At 37.9% G+C, this 20,436-nt stretch overlaps 1 protein-coding gene across 3 annotated transcripts in view; it reads left to right on the top strand.

The window, feature by feature from the left end:
• Window positions 1-20,436, top strand: part of eif2ak4 (eukaryotic translation initiation factor 2 alpha kinase 4) — a 36,680-nt gene that overhangs the window by 527 nt on the left and 15,717 nt on the right. The window contains exons 1-24 of one of the 3 annotated variants that reach the window (XM_039669382.2): window positions 1,418-1,667; window positions 2,284-2,390; window positions 2,601-2,703; window positions 3,298-3,471; window positions 4,138-4,218; window positions 5,016-5,158; window positions 5,787-5,887; window positions 7,975-8,129; window positions 9,188-9,723; window positions 10,382-10,497; window positions 11,305-11,459; window positions 11,733-12,160; window positions 12,495-12,567; window positions 13,131-13,217; window positions 13,290-13,412; window positions 14,515-14,619; window positions 14,757-14,820; window positions 14,986-15,065; window positions 15,143-15,244; window positions 16,170-16,220; window positions 16,592-16,831; window positions 18,681-18,756; window positions 19,635-19,756; window positions 19,839-19,888. In XM_039669382.2, the coding sequence (XP_039525316.2) occupies window positions 1,605-1,667; window positions 2,284-2,390; window positions 2,601-2,703; window positions 3,298-3,471; window positions 4,138-4,218; window positions 5,016-5,158; window positions 5,787-5,887; window positions 7,975-8,129; window positions 9,188-9,723; window positions 10,382-10,497; window positions 11,305-11,459; window positions 11,733-12,160; window positions 12,495-12,567; window positions 13,131-13,217; window positions 13,290-13,412; window positions 14,515-14,619; window positions 14,757-14,820; window positions 14,986-15,065; window positions 15,143-15,244; window positions 16,170-16,220; window positions 16,592-16,831; window positions 18,681-18,756; window positions 19,635-19,756; window positions 19,839-19,888 (3,335 nt within the window). In that variant the 5' untranslated portion in view covers window positions 1,418-1,604. Of the gene's footprint in view, window positions 1-1,417; window positions 1,668-2,283; window positions 2,391-2,600; window positions 2,704-3,297; window positions 3,472-4,137; window positions 4,219-5,015; window positions 5,159-5,786; window positions 5,888-7,974; window positions 8,130-9,187; window positions 9,724-10,381; window positions 10,498-11,304; window positions 11,460-11,732; window positions 12,161-12,494; window positions 12,568-13,130; window positions 13,218-13,289; window positions 13,413-14,514; window positions 14,620-14,756; window positions 14,821-14,985; window positions 15,066-15,142; window positions 15,245-16,169; window positions 16,221-16,591; window positions 16,832-18,680; window positions 18,757-19,634; window positions 19,757-19,838; window positions 19,889-20,436 lie in introns of those variants that run through there. The other 2 variants (XM_039669381.2, XM_039669380.2) reach the window with 2 other exon arrangements.

The raw sequence follows: 20,436 nt of genomic DNA, 5'->3' as shown, positions 1-20,436 counted from the left end.
CAAAAACATTTAAAACCTTATGAAATATGTGTTTTTAATAAAAAAAATAATACTGCGTTTAAAAGGAGGATTATACTGTACAATAACATTTTAATTCTGTTACAATTTCTGTATCAACCCGGACTTTTATTTTGGCGGGTTGTCAACTTAAAAAACAAATTCGTTTTATATATTACATACATTTTTAATACTGCTTTTAGAGGAACATTCATCTGTACAATAACATTTTAATTCTGTCAGTGTCACAATTTCTTCGTCAAACCGGACTTTTATTTCGGCGGGGCGCCGCGTTGCATTCTGGGACGTGGCGGCCAAGTTGATAGCTTCGCAAATGTAAACACACCAGCAAATCGAACGAGGAGAAGCAGCTGAGTTTGGTGAAAGAAAATAAAAAAAGATGTTAAAATCCCTAAAAGGATGCGGAATTTACCGGGATACGTTTAATAGGGAAACCAGAGACCGGTGTGTGGATAAAACGGCACTTTTAACGGTTTGGATCCATTTGAAATTTCCAACAAACAGTGGGAGCACAGAGTACGTAACGCTAACTTAAATCCGGACAAAGGTAAAGTTTAACTGCACTCCACCTAGCTGCTAGTTTAGTAACAACTGCAAGTGCTAACAACCATTCACACATGTAACGTACTTTTAACTATATGTTTCAAAAGTAAAAGTTAGTTAGTAACTTTAGCTGTTTTAAACAAACTTAAGTTAGTAAGCAAAACGATGCTTAAAGCAAGAGGGTAACAGTTTGCAACAGAGACTGACAGGTCCGATTAAAGGGTTAATGTTATGAGAATATTAAAATACGGGATATTTTACAGGAAAATGCTAAAACGGGAAGACAGCGGGAAAAGAGCTCAAGTACGTGAGAAACCTGGAAAAAAACGTGAGGGTTGACATCTAACTTTACTAACTATTTGTCCGGATTACTGTGTTCCCACTGTTTGCCGACTCTTTGTTGGAAGATTCATATAGATCCAGACCGTTAAAAGTGTTTAGTCCACATACCGGTCACTGGCTTCCCTATTTAACATATCTCGGTAAATTCCACAACCTTTTAGGGATTTTAACGTGTTTTTTCTTTTCTTTATCCCAACTCTGCTGCTTCTCCTCGTTCGACTTGCTGTATGTTTACATGCGCATAAGCTGCCAACATGGCCGCCACGCCAGAAATCATAGACATATAAACTAGACCTCACCTTGGCTACGGCAGTTCATTGGAACGAATGCGTCAATAGAGCCGCCATCTTGAAACAGGGGAGCCCCTCCACTTTAATGCATCAAACACAGGTGTAACGGAAATAAAATCACCATAAATCATCATGAATGCAATTTTTCTTGTTTTTTTTGGTTTGTTCCAACGGTCAGGCATGTGTTTATCATTGATTCCAGAAAGATTTTTTTTTAATTTTTTTTTAAACATTCTTCCTAGTTCAGATTTCATCCGTGAACATCATACGCTGCACAAAAGTCCGCCACCATCAATGAATTCGAAGTAAAGGCAGAGATAGCAGCGTTACCTAGCTACTTCCTATGACAAGACCCCTGTTCCAAGATGGCGGTGGTTTTGACGCATGCTTAGAACCCCCAGGTGAGGTCTAATGTATATGTCTATGGCCAGAAATGACGTCATGACGCCCAAGCCCTATTCAATAACAAACACGGTTTGTATATTACATACATTTTAATACTGCTTTTAGAGCAACATTCTACTGTACAATAATATTTTAATTCTCTTACAATTGTTTTTAAAGTTAAACCAGACTTTTATTTTGTCGGCTATTACTAAATTATAAATAAGTAATTCTGGATTCAATTTTAATCGCTAAATTAAGTTTCAATATTTATAAAGCAACTTGAATTAATAAATAAATGTATATAAGTTGTTTTATAAATATTAAAACTTATTTTAGAGATTAAAATTGAATCCAGAATTACTTATCAAAATTGGTGGTGATCAAATGAAGTCATAAAACATTTACAATTTATTTATACAATTTTTTTTTTTTGTCAAACAAAATGCTCCACAACAGAGCTTTACTGTTAAAACATAGAAGAAAAATGTTGATATTATTCTAAGTTTTAATAATTTAATACGTTTTTTTTGGAGGAATTATTATTATTATTTTTTTTCATAATTCTGTCACATTTTCATCAAGTGAAACTAGACTTTTATTTTGCCGGGTTGTCATAGCTTTTCATTTACCTATCCGCGACGCTCTGCTAGACCCCCGGCGTGTCGTGTGCAGGAAGTGACCCGTGTGATGATGTCATCTGCAGGTCAGACGTCCCCCTGAGGTGTTCCTGAAGCTGCGGCCGAAGGGACTCGGCACTCGCTTCGTCTCGGTGGATCTGCAGGTCAAGTGTGCCGAGACGTATCCTGATGTGTGAGTGTCACTCGGATCCGAAGCTCTAAAACACGGTTAAGGGTCACATGACGTGCAGCTCAGCAAATAAAACAATTTCTTTTTTTAAAAATTTTTAGTCATTTTGTTGTGTCTTTGTCACTTTAAAAGTCTATATAGTTGTTAATGATGTTTATTTCGATTTTGATCTGTGCTCTCTCTGTCTGTGTGTGTGTCCTGTGACATCATCAGGCCTCCAGAGCTGGAGCTGAAGAACGCTAAAGGTCTTTCTCATGATAAGCTGGAGGAACTGAAGGCAGAGCTGCACAAGCTGGCCCGAGACCGCTGTGGAGAGGTACCAGCCGCAATGCATTATGGGGCTTTCTTCAATATGCATGCACTCATTAATAATATATAAATATGGAAGTGTCCAGATGTGACGTTCAGCCAATGTTAGAGATTATATTTGATGTTAGAGATTCGATTTTGATTTTTTTTTATTGATTTTTGTGTGTGTGTGTGTGTTTGTTGCATTCTGTTAGGTTTTAATTATATTTGTTGTATTTACTTTGTATTTTTAGGTTGCCAAATATACATCTGGCTTAGGACTGCAGATGAAAACTAGCCTTTTGGCTAACTCTGGCATATTTTGACTTGTCATGTTAATATGCACTGTCCTTGTAATAAATAAAGTTCAGGATTATATATCATAGTTGAGCTTGCAGTCGATCGATTGTGTTATTAGTGATGATGACGGCGCAGACAATTGTGAAAGAAATTATGAACGTGAGAGAGCGAACGATTCATATCTGATTATGTCGTAGTGAGTGTGTGTTTTTTCTTGTCAGCTTTTTGTTTTTTTTATGTAAAACACCGTAAACGAGTTTAGTGTTTCGTAACTTCTTACATCATATTTAAAAATGATATAATATGTTCGTCACATTTACAGGTGATGATCTATGAGTTGGCGGATCTGGTTCAGGGGTTCCTGACGGAGCACAACGCTCCTCCCTCGAGCTCGTTCCACGAGGAGATGCTGAAGAACCAGCGCCGCCGGCAGGAGCGACTCGCTCAGGAGGAGCAGCGCAAGATCGACCAGCGCCGCAGACAGGAAGAGCAGACGGTACAGCACTTCCTGTGGCACATCGTTTCTCCTTGAGTTCGTGTCTCGCCACACCATGTTCAGTTTATTAATATCACAGGGTTCGTACAAGGGGCTTAAAAATGCTACCACACCATAAAAATAATAAAGTAAAAAAAAAAAATGTATTAGTGTAACTTTCATGACGTAAAATCACTAAAAGAAGCCTTCCTTCCGCTAGAAAAAATAGTCCCTGACAGTGTACAGTGTGTGATATGTCAAAGCTCAAATAAACACAACGTAACCGTTCATGAAGCACAGCTATTGACCAATCAGAATCAAGGATTGTAATTTTTCTTTTTTTTCAGAGCCGTTTAGCCTAGCTACGAGCATGACATTGCTCATATAATTATCCAAGTGTATGATGTATATATATTTCTATTCAAGGGAGAATAAATCAGTTTGACTAAGACTATTTTTGTCAGTGTCGTTTCAATGGAAAGTTCATTCATAGTAACAAACAAAAAAATAATAACGATCGACGACGCTTCATCTGATAATCGCTAATATTACAAGAAAATCATATTAAGTGTCTTATTGATACGACGACATTATTACTGTTGTTCTTGATCTCAGTGCTGAATCTGTTTCTGACCCGAGCATCATCTCCGTAAACCTGACCTGTGTTTCTGTGTTTCCCGTCCGCAGCAAAACGAGATCCTGGCCGAGATCCAGAGACGAGAGGAGGAGCGGCGCGAGGAGAAGAGGAGGAAGGAGATGGCCAAACTGGTGAGATCATCAATCAATCAACGTTTATTTATATAGCGCTTTACACAACCGTACTTCACATCATACAACAGCATATTATACAATAGATATCATGATCATGAGTTCAGTTTCTGCGGGAAAAGGAGTTAAAAGGGTTAGTTCGCCCCAAAATGAAAACGATGTCATTAATGACTCTCCCTCATGTCGTCAGACCTCCGTTCATCTTCAAAACACAGTTTCAGATATTTCACATTTAGTCCGAGAGCTTTCTGTCCCTCCATTGGAGATGTGTGTCCGGTATACTGTCCTCGTCCAGAAAGGAAATAAAGACATCATCACAGTAGTCATGTGACATCAGTGGGTTAGTTACAATGTTTTGAAGCTTTGAAAATACATTTTGGTCCCAAAATAACAAAAAACTCTGTTGTGGATCTGTGTTCAGTGACGCTGCTCAGTAATTAATTAGTATTACAGTATTTTATTTTAATTGTATTATTGAATATGAATAAATGAGTATTAATTAATCACAGCATTGAATCACATGGACATGTTTTATAATGTTTTTATGATTATAATAAAAAAACATTATAAAACATGTCCATGTGATTCAATGCTGTGATTAATTAATACTCATTTATTCATATTCAATAATATAATTAAGTAGTGTTACAGTATTTTATATTGATTATGTTATTGAATATGAATAAATGAGTTAATTAATCACAGCAATGAATCACATGGACGTTTTTTATGATCCATCCGGTTGCTGGATCTGATTGCGTGGGTGTGTGACGGCGCTGTTCTGGACTGTGTTTCAGGAGCGCTTGGAGAGTGTCGTCGCGGTGCAGCCGGCGTCAGAGACACACACGACACACTCGTCATCCGGGTCGCCTGTGGATCCCAGCGACGCAAAGAAAGTGCTGACAAACAGACGCAGAACCACATCAAGCAGCAGACACAGGTCTGAACACACACACACTCACACTCACACTCACACTCACACACACACACACACACACACACACACTCTTCAGTAAGCCTGTGTTTCTGTCCTCAGAGGCTGTTATATAATAACTCACCACTGGATGGCGCTGTTGACCAATCAGAATCAAGTAATAAAGTGTCATATAAATGCTAAAAATTAGTTACCATGGTAAAAACATGGTAATTCTTGCTGACAATGTGTTTGTAAGTAATATTAAACTTTTCTACAAGGCTTTGTCAACCCAACATCCAACGTTTTTCATAAACTGTGCTCATCTAGTTATTAGCAGGATATTATTCCCCTTTTCTCATTGAAACCAACAGAATAAATGTTTTGCCCTTCAGTGGTGGAGTACAGGCTTCTCATATTGTTTATATGACATGTTAATGTGACCCTGGACCACAAAACCAGTCATAAGGGTGTTTTATTTTAATTGAGATCATGTATAGATCCCATAAAGCTGAATAAATGATCTTTCCATTGCTGTATGGTGTGTTAGGACAATATTTGAAGATCTGGAATCTGAGGGTGCAAAACATCTAAACATTGAGAATCACCTTTAAAGGTTGTATCAGTGATTGTGACTCCTCCTCTTCCTCCTCAGGCGAGACACGTGCGGCGAGGAGAGCCAGCGGCAGCAGGAAGTGCTCCACTTCAGCAACAGTGTCCTCGGAGAGGTCAGAGTTCACCGGGGGAAGTGCATTGGTGAGCATGCTGGGAAATCAGAATCATCACTTACACTTCAATCAGAATTAAGGACAGCTAGTACACATTATTATATGTAAAATCATGTATTGATTATTGTTTAGTAATTCAGTATTATATACATTTTTATTATTAATAAAATATTATATGTAAAATACTCTGATGATTAATTGAAATAAATGTAATTTACAATTATTAAATCACATTATTATGTCAAATAAATCAATTATTAATACAATTTAATTTAGAATTAAGTAGAATTATTATTAGGGTTGGGAATCGGGAGAAATTTTCCGGTTCCGGTTCCGATTCCGGTTCCTCCAAACGATTCCGGTTCCGGTTCCGGTTCCCATTCAATTAAAAATATTAATAAGAGAAAAATCCACAATCCCTTTTGTGTTTATTTCTTATAGTACTTGAAAAATGAGTTTAACAGACTGGTAATGTAAACAAATTCAACATATTATTTATCAATGTTTGCAAAAAAAATAAAAAGGAAATTAAACAATTCTGCATTCTCTAGAATAATTTAGGACCTCTTATTGTATCTCCAACAGTGATACCCTCTCAGAAGGGGTAGAATATGCTTTAACACACATATGTGTGTAGAACAGATTATTTTTAATAACAGTTTGAATTATTGATTTATAAAGACTTTAATTATTGCATTATTACTGGATAAATCGGCCCTAAATAGCAGTTAATAAACAGAACTGCAGTGCATGCGTCTTGCGGAAGAACATTGTTGCCGGAGCTACTTCTCTCTGTTTATGTTCATGACGAGTCACGCAGGCAACTCCGCAGCGGCTGCGATCCGCCATCCAGTCTAAACAAGTCCGAGTATTAACGCTTATTACAGGCTTTACGTAGTGATTCAAGATAAGACAAAAACACGGTTTGAAAAAAAAGCATTCATGATGCACTCGCTCATTGTATACATTTTTGAACACAAAAATACAATTCTGAACACAAAAAAGTTACGGACTGCGCTTTTGATACCGTCAATGTTTAGCCTACTCAAACTATAATCTCACTACTTCTGTAACGTTAATCATTTGAATATGTGTAACATAAATATTGATACTGTGTGATTATAAAGCAGTTTCATGTCGACAACTGCTCTCTCTCTCAGCGCAAACAGATTTGAATGTACGTGACTCGGCGCGCGCGCGCGTGTGTGTACTAATCCAGCGCGTGTGAGAGCAAATCGCAACTTCAGTGGTGAAGTTTTTGTCATTTAGGAATAAGACGGCGTAGGTGTTTGAATCGAAATCCTTTAAAGATTAATCATGCACCTCTACTCTCTCTCTCTCTGTCTGTCTGCGCCTTGAGGTGAGACGGTAAAGGATAATCTACTCCCAGGACTTCGCCCTCATATCGCACCAGAACCGTTTTAGGAACCGAAACTTAGGAATTTTGCACGGTTCCAGTATTTTTTCAAAAACACTACCGGTTCTCGGTTCCCAACCCTAATTATTATCAATAAAACATTATTATATTTAAAATAAATTGGTTGTATTATTATGTAAAATATACTGATTATTAATTAAATGAGTTTAATTTACATTTAAATCACATTATTAAAACATTTAAAATTAATAAATTATTAATATGATTCAATTTATAATTAAGTAGAATTATTATCAATAAAACATATTATATATATATATATATATGTAAAAAAATCAATTGTTAATTAAATTTTATAGGTCAAACTATTGTTAATTAAACATTATTATATGTGAAATATTCTGATAATCTATTCAAATAAATTTCATTCACACTTATTAAATCCAATTATTAGAACATTATTAAATGAAAAATACATTTTAAAAAAGGAGGATTTAATTCACAATTATTAAGTAGAATTATTATATATAAAAATAAATTGATTGTTAATTACATTTTATTTAGAATTATTAAGTAAAATTATTGTTAATAAAACATTATGATATGTAAAATATACTGATTATTAATTAAATTTAAATCAGAGTTAAGTACAGTTATTATTACATGCTGATGGTAAACTCGAGTGCGACTCAGGACTGGGATGAGGTTTGTGTGTGTGTGTCGGTTGTCCGTCTCAGGCGAGAGCGAGCGGCTGCGGCGGAGTGTGTATTACGCGTTTAACTCCAGCACGGGAGACTTCTCCGTGGTGTACGAGTGGATCCTGCGCTGGAGCTCCGTCCGGAAGCTCTTCACCAGCCAGGAGAGGGAGAAGATAGACAAGTGCAAGAAACAGGTACAGAATACACACACACATCTCACGGAAAGTTCACATTTGTTCACTAACGGATGTAAAATGTTAGTTTATAATGAAATTTGTATGTTGGCACAATTTAATGTGTCATGTATTTAAATTTTAATGTGCGATTATATATCACACATATACAATAATAATAAATATAAAAAATATTACTTTTCTGGCAAATAAAAAAATTATTATTTTACATTACAATAACATCAGTAATATTTATGACTGCCTTAATATCCTCATTTTCAATCATTAAACTATTGGACTTTTATTTTGAATAAACGAATGAACACTACCAGTCTACCACTAATATTTTAGTTTTATAAAGAAATTAATAAGTTGGCACAATTTATCTGTCTAATTTCATGCTTTTAAATTGAAGTCCCACCGTTGTCAATAACTGTATCTGTTAACTCAACTTTGATCACCAAAATTACATATTTAAAATAAAAAATATCTTGAATGTAACTCGACACCCTCGCCTCATTTAGTATGCACGGTTCTATGAATATGCGAATGAGCCCCGCCTCCACTCCCTCACTGGTTGACGATCACACGTTGATCTGATTGGTTACAAGGTGGTTTGTGACGTCGCGTGTTTTTGAGACTGTCTTTGGTTCACTGCAGTTTTAAGGAGGAAATACTCAGCAATGCTGTCCACTTGCGAGGCAAGGCAAGTTTATTTATATAGCACAATTTCATACACGATGGCAATTCAAAGTGCTTTACATAGAAGAAATTAAAATAATCAAAAGAAATCAGAATAATTAAAACAGTTTAGAATAAGAAATAATGAAAAATAAAAATTATGATAAAATACAGTAAATTAAAACCATTTAGAATAACATGAAGTGCAGTAACAGTCGGACGAACGGTGGCACAGTGCTCATTCAGTAAATGCACAGCTAAACAGATAACTCTGATTGTATTCGTCTGAAAGAAGAACGTCGTGTACATCTAGGATGACTTGAGGGAGAGTAAATCATTTTAAAGTGAACTAGAAGTTGTTTGCAGTCATGATAAACACACACTCTCTTCTGCTCCAGATCCACGGCGCGGAGAGCGAGCTGAACTCGCTGCTGAAGCTCAAGCACCCGAACCTGGTGCACTATCAGGCGCTGAGCTTCAGCGAGCGCGACGACGGGCTGGTCGTGGACCTGCTAGCCGAACACGTTCCCGGCTCGAGTCTGGCACAGAAGCTCTCGAGTGGCTCTCCGGTGCCGGCGGATCAGCTCCGGCGGCACGCGCTCCAGCTAGCGGCTGCGCTCGAGTATCTGCACAGCAACTCTGTGGTCCACAAGCACCTGAACCCGTCCTGTGTCCTGCTGGACGCTCACGGGGACGTCCGGCTCGCCGACTACAGTCTGGCCAAGCGGCTCGCCGACGTGTGTGACGCCGACATCTTCCAGCAGGGGCGCGTGCGCTTCAGCGACGAGGCGGTTCCCGCGCGGGCCGGGAAGAAAGGAGACGTGTGGGCTTTCGGGCTGCTAATGCTAGCGCTCGCGCAGGGTCGCGAGGTCGAGGAGTATCCCGTCACGATACCGGAGACGCTGCCCGCGGACCTGCGCGACTTCCTCAACAGGTGTGTGTGTGTGTGTGTGTGTGTGACGGTGTCGACTGACTAGCCAGATTCACTTAAGCTAGTCCTCCTGAAGATAATATTTTAATAATTCACAGGTTTTTATCTTACTTAGATTAACTGATAATTCATTAAATCATTTTTAATTATTGAAATCACATCACTGCATGATTTTTTTTTTTTTGGGGGGGGGGGTCTAATTGCAATTTTTCAAAACTGTGATATAAAATAATAATAAATAAAACCTAAATTAAAACAAAAAAGAAATATTACTCTTGTAAATAAAAAAAAGTATTTAATAATAATAATAATAGTAATATTAGTAATTCAGAGTAAACTCCCTTTTTCATTGATAATGACATAATTTAGATATTTTGGGGGGAAAAATCGAATTGCAATTTTTCAAAACTGAGATTATAAAATATCCAGGTTTGCTGTGCTTGTTTGTAGGGACTGAATATCATTTCTGTAAATACTGTATATCAATATGGTATAATAATAATATATGATATTAATAACGTTACTGTGAACGGAGAGGCTGAACACGCAGGCGGATCATGTGTGCGGCCATATCCCCGCGCTCTAGACTGCTTAATGAATATGTTTGTGCGGTAAAACTATAATTTAATAATTGGTTTGCTTACATATTTCTGTATATTAGGTGTGTGTGTGTTAATGACGCTGATCGCTGGCACGCTCACCAGCTTCTGGATCATCCGTTCCTGAGACCTCCGTCACCCAGGAGTGTGTTGCCGTGTCACGAGTCCAGTCCAGAGGGTGAAGCGCACACACACACACACACACACAAACACACACACACCTTTAACTCGTCACTCCCTCGGGTCATTTTGACCCCAATCTCTTTTTAAAAAAATAATAATTGAGTGTTCATCAGAGGGGTCCAAGACCTTAAGACTTTTGTTGCACTTGAACCACGAGTACACACACACACACACACACACACACACACACACACACACACAAATAATGCATTTGAGGAGTTTTGTGATTGAAATGATAAAAGTAACAAATCCTTCCCTCATTTTGACCCCATTAGGAATGAATGGAACATGAGGAATGCTTCAGTTCACATAGAAAAACATAAAAATGCTCAAAATTCAAACTAAAAATGCTAAAATGATTTTATAGTGTGTACATGTGTGTGTGAGCGCACACTGAAGAGAAAGTGGCTTTAGGACCCAGCGGAACAGCTCCTCTGCTCATATAGAGACATAAGCCATCAAATCATCAAATATCAAATACAGTCATCAAATATCATGTGTTATTATTATTATTTCTCCACAAGAGGTCAAAGACTCCCGATGGAAGATATTTAGAGCTGAATTAAAAGAGTTATGCATGAAATTATTTTGAATTTAAGTCGAAAGAATGTGAGGAATGTGCTTAAACGACTATTTATTTATTATTTATTGATCAAATCTAGTCATTTAAAGATAAATCAAATAAAAAATAAAAATCTCCCCCCAAAAAAATATCAAAATGAAATAAAATAAGCTTTCTGGACAAAAGGAAAGAAGTCTCTCCTCAACACGTGTGGGTGATGTTTGTGTGTTGGTCCCTCAGACACAGGCGTTGACTTCGCGTCCACGATTGTCCCGCGCAGCCTCCTCCACAGCGCCCCCTTCAGTACGGAGGTGCAGAAGCAGTTCTCCAGATACTACAACGAGTTCTCCGAGCTGCAGATGCTGGGCAAGGGAGCGTTCGGGGCCGTCATCAAGGTCAGGCATGCCCTGTTTAATTTCACAATAACTTAAGAAATATATATATATATATATATATATATATATATATATATATATATATTATACATGCATATGCAATATGTATAAAAATAAAAAATAAATATAATATAGTAAAAAAAAATGTTAGTAAAAAAAGAAAATATTTATAAAAATTATACATGCACATATATATATATATATATATGGATGCATGTATAAAACTAAATGAATTCTGTTAGTAAATGCTGGTATTTGTCTGTCCCCCGTCAGGTTCAGAATAAGCTGGACGGCTGTTATTACGCGGTGAAGCGGATCCAGGTGAACCCGGCTAGCAGGCAGTTTCGGCGGATCAAAGGTGAGGTGACGCTGCTGTCGCGGCTCAACCACGAGAACATCGTGCGCTACTATAACGCGTGGATCGAGCGTCACGAGACGGCGTGGACCGCAGCGCTGAGCAGCGACGACTCTGAGGCGCTCACCAGCCCGGAGAGACGCTCTCCGCCCGCGGGCCGATCCCGCCGCAACGAGCTGGGGCTGACGGACAACATCGAGGACGAGGCGCCGCCGCCGGCTCTCGCCAGCTCTGTGGAGTGGAGCACGTCGCTAGAGAGGTCGACCAGCGCTAAGTGCAGCGCTGCCGACAGCGAGGAAGACGACGATGAAGATGATGAAGAGGACGTGTTCTGCCCCTCATTCCTGTGAGATTTCAGATAGACGTCTAAAAAAATCTTTCAAAGATTTTATTTCTATGTTCAATTTGTGTAAAGGAGGTCACACACGGCCTCAATCAGAAGTCCTGGACGCTCGTAACTTCAGTTTGTGGCGAAACCTTTTACAGTGCTTCTATATTGATGTATTTCAATACATTTGATAATTCATACTCATAAAGTAGAACTATTTTTACTAAATGACACGATTATTAGTTATTTCACTATTTTTCCAGTCATGAATTTTGTCATGGAGGATTTCTCTAAAGTGTTGTTCAATAATGGCGTCTGGTGAGATTCTGACCCGCTCTGTCTCGACACACAGCCCTCCCGACAGCGACTCTGAGAGCGACGTCATCTTTGACAACGCTGACGCCAGCAGAGACAGTTTCCTGCAGGTCAGACATTAATGAGTTTAACACATTAACCCTGTAACGCCTGACATGTGAATTAGTAGTCAGAAATGTTTGATACGTCAGGCTTTTCTGGCTCATATAGACTGATACTGTGAGAATATGGAAGAAACAAAAAGTGCAGTTTGTGCAGATCCTGATATTCATATGGGAATAAAGTGATACAGTTCTGATGCTTGTAATGTCAATCGATGAGATCTTTATAACAGTATGCATATCAAAATCTGCCAATAATGTCTTAGTAAGATAGGCTTTAAAGGGTTAACTATGAACATTAATCTGTAGTTTCACAAACACAAAGTAGCAAAGCATTCTGTTTTCCATTTTCAACAATCAATGAATCAAACTTTGTGTTTCTTTACAATAAATGCACTTGCTTTGATTATTGGGTTGTGACCCCTCATTCTAAGTGTTCAAATCATTTATTTCAAGTCAATTTTCATTCATATACATCAAGATGTCTGTCATGCCGTAATGCTTTTATCTTTATTCCCATCTGAACATCACATGACTAGTGTATTATATTGTGTGTCATGTTTTTCCCGCAGGATCCCAGCAGCCGGAAAGCAGCGGATCCGTCGGAGAGCACGGACTCGGAGAAACCCCTCCTGATAGCGCATTACCTGTACATACAGGTGCGTGACTCGTGACCCCTGACCCCGTGACCCCTGACCTCTGTGTTGACCTGTGGTGTTGTGCATCCACAGATGGAGTACTGTGAGAGGAGCACGCTGCGAGACACGATCGACCAGGGCTTGTATCAGGACATCAGTCGGCTCTGGAGGCTCTTCAGGGAGATCCTGGACGGCCTCTCCTACATCCATGAGCAGGTCAACATCATCAACTTCTAATTAATTGAAATCATGAAATGTATGCGATTCTAACAATTTTTGTCATGAAAATTTTATTGTTGCAAATTAACACTTTTTTATATTAAAAATATTATTATAAAAAAAATTCAAGCTCAATTTTTCCCCCCCTCCAAATTCCGTTTTTACTTTCTAATTTTTCTGGATTCTTTTTGCCTTCCATTTTTTTTGGGACTCTGATTTAATGGTTAAATGAAGTGTTAGTAATAAAAAAGTCTAATTAATTGAAATCATTAAAATTATACATTTTAGAATTTTTTAAGGCCCTAAGAAATGCGTTTCATTTTTCCCCAAATTCTTTTTATTTTTTTTCCTTTTTATTTTTTTGGATTCCATTTTAAAACAAAAAGAATGTCATATAGAATGTAACAACTTAATTATATATATATATATATATATATATATATATATATATAATTTTTTATATAAATTGTTCAATTGTTTGATGATTTAAAAATCATTAAAAAATTTATGATTTCAGTAAATTAGAAGTTTCTTTTATTACTAATAACATAATGTAACCATTAAATCAGCATCCAAAAAATAATAATTTAAGGGAAAAAAAGGAATCCAGAAAAATAATAAATGAAAAACTGAATTTGGAAAACAAAATAACTTAAGTTTCAAGCCCTATGAAATCTATTTTAACAAAAAAAGAACAGAAAAGTAAATAAATAAATATATATGTGTATATGTATGTATGTGTGTATATATATATATATATATATATATATATATATATATATACTGTATATATATATATATGTATATGTATATGAAATATTGTTTCTTTTTTACAAATTCTGCATTGGTTTTTTTCTTTTTTCTTTCTTTCTGATTTAATCCAATTTTTTTTTTTTAAATCAAAAAGAGTGGTAATCAGATGAAGGCATTAAACATTAACAATTTATTTAATCTTTTAAAAATGTAATCAAAAGTCATTTTTACAGTGTATATTCATATTGTGATTTCATGATTTATTAATACAAAACTTGCAAAATTCCTTTGCGTTTATACAGTAAATGCCCCTTTTCTGTCTGGATTGTGTGTGTGTGTTCCACAGGGGATGATCCACCGAGACCTGAAGCCCGTCAACATCTTCCTGGACTCTCAGGATCACGTGAAGATCGGAGACTTCGGCCTGGCCACGGATCACCCTGCTAATGTGGTATTGCATGCGCTTCCTGCGGCCTTCAGTGCATTTTCCATTCAAATGCATGCATGCCTTGCTGTCCTTCTTCAATATGTTCATGCATTATTCATGAGTCTGTATGTTTTCTGATTGATGTGCATCATGTGCTTCAGGCTGCAGGTAAACTGGAGGCGGAGGAACACGGCTCAGGGTTCGTCCCCAAACAAGATCCAACAGGTACAACACCTCATCACATACTGACCCCAGGGTCATGTGTTCTCCCCTAATGCCTTACTTGAAGGGGTGAGCATACCTTTATAATCATGACACGACACATGTCATGAATAATCTTAATTATTCTAATTTCAGCTCTTTAATAACTGTAGTGTTGCTGTTTCCCAGATAACATGACTGGAATGATCGGCACGGCTCTTTACGTCGGTCCGGAGGTTCAGGGAAACACTAAAGCCACGTACAACCAGGTATTGAAGAACTGCATGTCTTACTCCATTAATATTTGATATTCAGATGTGTTTCATTGCTGTGTGTGTGTGTGCAGAAAGTGGATCTGTTCAGCCTGGGCATCATCTTGTTCGAGATGTCCTACAGACCCATGACCACCGCGTCAGAACGCATATTTGTGCTCAGCCAACTCAGGAAAGTGAGTCTCGGCAAACTCTCAGACTCTGATCTCAGTGTTTTAGTTTGTGAGATATAGATATAGATATAGTTTTTAATTTTTTCAGCGACTTTTTATGAATATTTTTTGAGTTTTGATGCTTCAAAAATTTGGAATAATTAAGATTTTTAAAAATGTTTTTAAAAGAAGTCTCTTCTGCTCATCAAGGCTGCGTTTATCTGATCAAAAATACAGTAAAAATTATGAAATATTATTATAATGTAAATCATCTGTTTTCTATGTGAACATACAGTATAGTGTAATTTATTCCTGTGATCAAAGCTGAATTTTCAGCATCATTACACCAGTCTTCAGGGTCACATGATCCTGATTATTTTTATTGTCGCAAACCGTTGTGCTGCTTCATATTTTTATGTAAAGATTAAATTTTTTAAAAAGTAGTACATTTATTCAGCCATGTATCAAAATGGACAATTTATGTTACAAAAGATTCTATTTCAAATAAATACTGTTCTTTAGAACTTTCTATTCATCAAAGAATCCCGAAGGATAAAATGTATCACAGTTTCCGGAAAAAAAAAAATGAAGCAGCACAAGTTTTCAACACTGATAATAATCATAACTGTTTGTTGATCATCATATCAGAGTGATTATTAGATAAGATAAGAGTACTTATTAGAGTGATTTCTGAAGGGTCATGTGACTCTGAAGACTGGAGTAATGATTGATTTGATCACAGGAATAAATTACACTTTACTGTATATTCACATAGAGAACAGATGATTTACACTGGAGTCATATTTCACTGTTTTACTGTATTTCTGATCAAATAAATGCAGCCTCTTTCAAAACCATAATATAAACAGAGTTTTGTACACATTTGCCATGTAATGACTGTAATCTCCTGCTTCTCATAATCACTGACTCTCTCCCGTTGGTCCTGCAGGAGTCGATTGGTTTCCCTGAGGACTTCTCTGAGTATGAAAGTGGGAAGCAGGTGCGCATCATCACACATCCTCATTTGTGCTGGTCTCCACATCACTCCTAGGGTCGGGGACCGTTCACATTGTGCCAGTTCCAGTGCCGGTACATGAGATTCGGTGCCGGTTCCGTTCTCCGCTACTTTAGGCTCAAAAGTAGAAACTGTAACTCATTTATAGAAGTGTTATTAACATTTGAGCTGCATTGGCTGCTGGAATACTGGAATATTTACTGTATATTAAATAGTAGGCTACTAGCTACTTACTTAGATGTAGGATGCTACTTACTTGTAATATATACTAATATCTTGTTTTCCACAAATTCTGTGTTGAAGACCTAAAACATTAATTTAATTTAGCCCATCCCGAATCTGCTCTTGTGACCCAGTGCACCAGGGTGATCGCCTGGCTGCTGATGCACGACCCGGCGCTGCGGCCGACGGCGCTGGAGCTCCTGAAGAGCGACCTCCTCCCGCCGCCTCAGATGGAGGAGTCCGAGCTGCACGAGGTGCTCCAGCACACCATGGCCAACGTCAGCGGGAAAGCCTACCGGACCATGGTCAACCAGCTCTTCTCCCAGAACACCTCGCCCGTCATGGACTTCACCTACGACATCGACATCCACAAGGTGAACACACTGGACACACATGTGCAGATCTACAGCTTTTATATCGCTGGGTCCTGAACGAGTCTTCAGTTCAGTTTATCTGAATGAATCCTCGTCCTGAGCGAATCAATCGGGTGAACCAATGATTCAATGATTCAGTCATAAAGAGAGCCTTTTACTTCACTCCTGAATGATTCAGCCGTTTGAACAAGTCGAATGAATGAATGATTCACTCATCGCCACCTACTGGCAGTTTTAGTTTCTTAGTGTCACACACACTTCTGAACACATGTACTTCACCTCAGAGTGTCACACACACTTGTGAACACTTTACAGTAAGGTTGCATTTGTTGACATTAGTGAGCACAAACTAACAATGAAGTACACTTTTATGAATCTTAAAGGAGTAGTTCACTTTTGAAAAAACTTTTGCTGATAATTTACTCACCCCCGTGTCATCCAAGATGTCCATGTCTTTCTTTCTTCAGTCGAAAAGAAATTTAGGTTTTTGATGAAAACATTCCAGGATTTTTCTCCATATAATGGACTTCAATGGGAACCAAACGGTTCAAGGTCCAAAAGACAGTTAATAACAGTTTCAGATGCAGCTTTAAACGACACCAGACGATGAATAAGGGTCTTATCATGCGAAACGATCGCTTATTTCAAAACTTATTCCAAAAATGTAACTTTTCTAAGGACAAATGCTAGTCTTTCTCCATTCTGTGAGGTGCGTTTGTAACGTCACGTATTACGTAATTACGTTCAAAAGGTCACGGGCGACGTAGCCGGAAGTACAGAGTCAGTGTTTACAAGTTGAACGCATAGGTTGAACGTGCAAACTAACTCAAACACCGTTTACAAAAAAAGGAATTAAAAGGAAAAACAACGATGTCGGACGATTTTGACTCTGTACTTCCGGCTACGTCGCCCGTGACCTTTTGAACGTAATTACGTATTACGTGACGTTGCAAACGCGCCTCACAGAATAGAGCAAGGCTAGCATTTGTCCTTAGAAAAGTTACATTTTTGGAATAAGTTTTGAAATAAGCGATCGTTTCGCATGATAAGACCCTTATTCATCGTCTGGTGTCGTTTAAAGCTGCATCTGAAACTGTTATTAACTCTCTTTTGGACCTTGGACCGTCTGGTTCCCATTGAAGTCCATTATATGGAGAAAAATCCTGGAATGTTTTCATCAAAAACCTTCATTTCTTTTCGACTGAGGAAAGAAACACATGGACATCTTGGATGACATGGGGGCGAGTAAATTATCAGCAAAAGTTTTTTCAAAAGTGAACTAATCCTTTAATGTTAATTCCAACTCTGAAATAATCTATTAAAGCCAGTCCTGTTGTAGACGAGTCTCTGCACACCAGCAGGTGGCGCTGTGCTTTTATTTATCTCTCCATGTCTGTATGATCATCCTGTGTGTGTGTGTGTGTGTGTGTTTCCGGCAACACTTTACAATAAGGTTCATAAGTTAACATTAGTAAATGCATTAACTAACATGAACTAACAATGAGCAATGCATTAGTTACTTTGTTAATGTTAGTTAATATAAATAGAGCTGTTCATTGTGCGTTCATGTTAGTTCACAGTGCATTAACTAATGTTAACTAACACAACCTTTGATTTTAATAACGTATTAGTAAATGTTGGAATTAAGATTAACTAAGATTAATAAATGCTGAAGAAGTATTGTTCACATATTGTACATGTTAACTAATGAACCTTATTGTAAAGTGTTACCGTGTTTCCTAACTAACTGCTGGTGTGTGTGTGTGTATGTGTGTGTTTCCTAACTAACTGCTGGTGTGTGTGTGTGTATGTGTGTGTTTCCTAACTAACTGCTGGTGTTTGTGTGCAGGGCAGCTTTCATTTCAGCACAGCTAAACTCCAACAATACGTGTACGAGACGGTCACCCGGATCTTCAGACGACACGGTCAGTGACACACACACACGCACACACATACACACACACACACACACATGTTCCTCTTTGTCTGCCTTCAGAATAATTTTAAATATTATTTTCCACAGCATTAAAAACCCAAATCATATGGGCCTATTATATGAGGGCCTATTATATTCACTTGCATTGAGGATTTTTCAACCTAGAGGTCCAGCGGGGTTAGCAGAAGGGGCGGGACTTACCAGCTCTATGAGGGTCAGAGGGGAAGAAGTGCTGCGTTACGCATTCATGAGCTCAGCAACTGTCCGAGGAAAGCATGTCTGCTGGTGTTTGTGTTCATGCTGAATTATAAAGCTGGAATATTGTGGCGCTGAAGGGAACTAAAGATATGTTTTGTAATATCCTGTTAAGACGAACAGCATGTTTTGTGTTATGCTTTTAGTTTTGGTGATTGCGCAACAATAGAGAGAGGGCTCGTTTACACTGCAGCTCTTGATGCCCAGTTCTGATCTGTTGCCTCTTACGACGTACTTTATCATATCTGATTAATGTGTTTACACTCGACGACATACTATCTTAAATTCCTGCGCAGATGGACGAACGTGAAATATGCCTTGTGCTAGCTCTGCGATAGATGTGAAGTTCGCCAAACATCCCCATGATGTTGAGGAGGAGGACGATGAAGAGTGCCATCGTTGAGTCAGTTATTGTGTGCGAGAGAGATCTCAGGACTGGCGGGAGCATTTAACGAGGAGCAGTGGCTCTGAAATCTTAGGATGAGCAAGCCAAGCTTTCCACATTTACATTTATTCATTTTATCCAAAGCGACTTACAATTGCCAATTTGCCGAACTGAATCATGATGTTGAGAGTCGGTGATGATGATTGTTGTCGCTGTGCTTCTGTCAGGTGCGGTTCGCCTCCAGACGCCGCTGCTCTTGCCCAGGAACAGGCGTCTGTATGAAGGCTGTGAGACGGCGTGCTTCATGGATCACAGTGGCATGCTGGTGTCTCTGCCGTATGATCTGAGAGTGAGCATCCGTCACGCCCACAGCCAATAACACTCATAACGCATAACAATGGTCTGAATCATCTCTCATGTTCTCTCCTCAGCTGGCCTTTGCCAGATTCGTGGCCAGAAACAACATTTCAAATCTCAAAAGGTACTTTGTTTTTCATGGGTTATTGTCCTGAAATTCACATAGACTCATTCAAATGAAAAAATTGGATTAATTATGATTAAAAAGGTTTTCTTCTATTCATCAAAACATATGAACAGTTTTCAAAAACTGATAATAATCATCAATGTTTGTTGATCATCAGATCCTCATATTAGAGTGATTTCTGAAGGATCATGTGACACTGAAGACTGGAGTAATGATTGATTTGATCACAGGAATAAATTACACTACTGTATATTAGGGCTGGGTATTGAGACAAATTTCACAATTCGATTTGATTTCGATTCAGTATCGATTATTTTGGATATCAGTTACAATAAATGGCATTTTTTCTCAAGGGAATCAAATCTCTTAACTAATGCTGTAAACTATGGGAGTCTAGTTGTAGCCTACTAGGCTTCATTAGATTATATGAAAGATTATATATAAGATTATATGAAATATAAACATTTAAATGGTGGCTGTCATAAAAAACTTGCCAGATTTATTCAAATATGAAGGTAATAATGAATGAATCACTTAAATTACAC

This window comes from Pimephales promelas, chromosome 15 (assembly GCF_988280905.1).
Source record: "Pimephales promelas chromosome 15, fPimPro1.hap1.1, whole genome shotgun sequence".
NCBI lineage: Eukaryota > Metazoa > Chordata > Actinopteri > Cypriniformes > Leuciscidae > Pimephales > Pimephales promelas.
The sequence above is the reverse complement of the archived record's forward strand: the minus strand, read 5'-3'. Positions and strand labels throughout refer to the sequence as shown.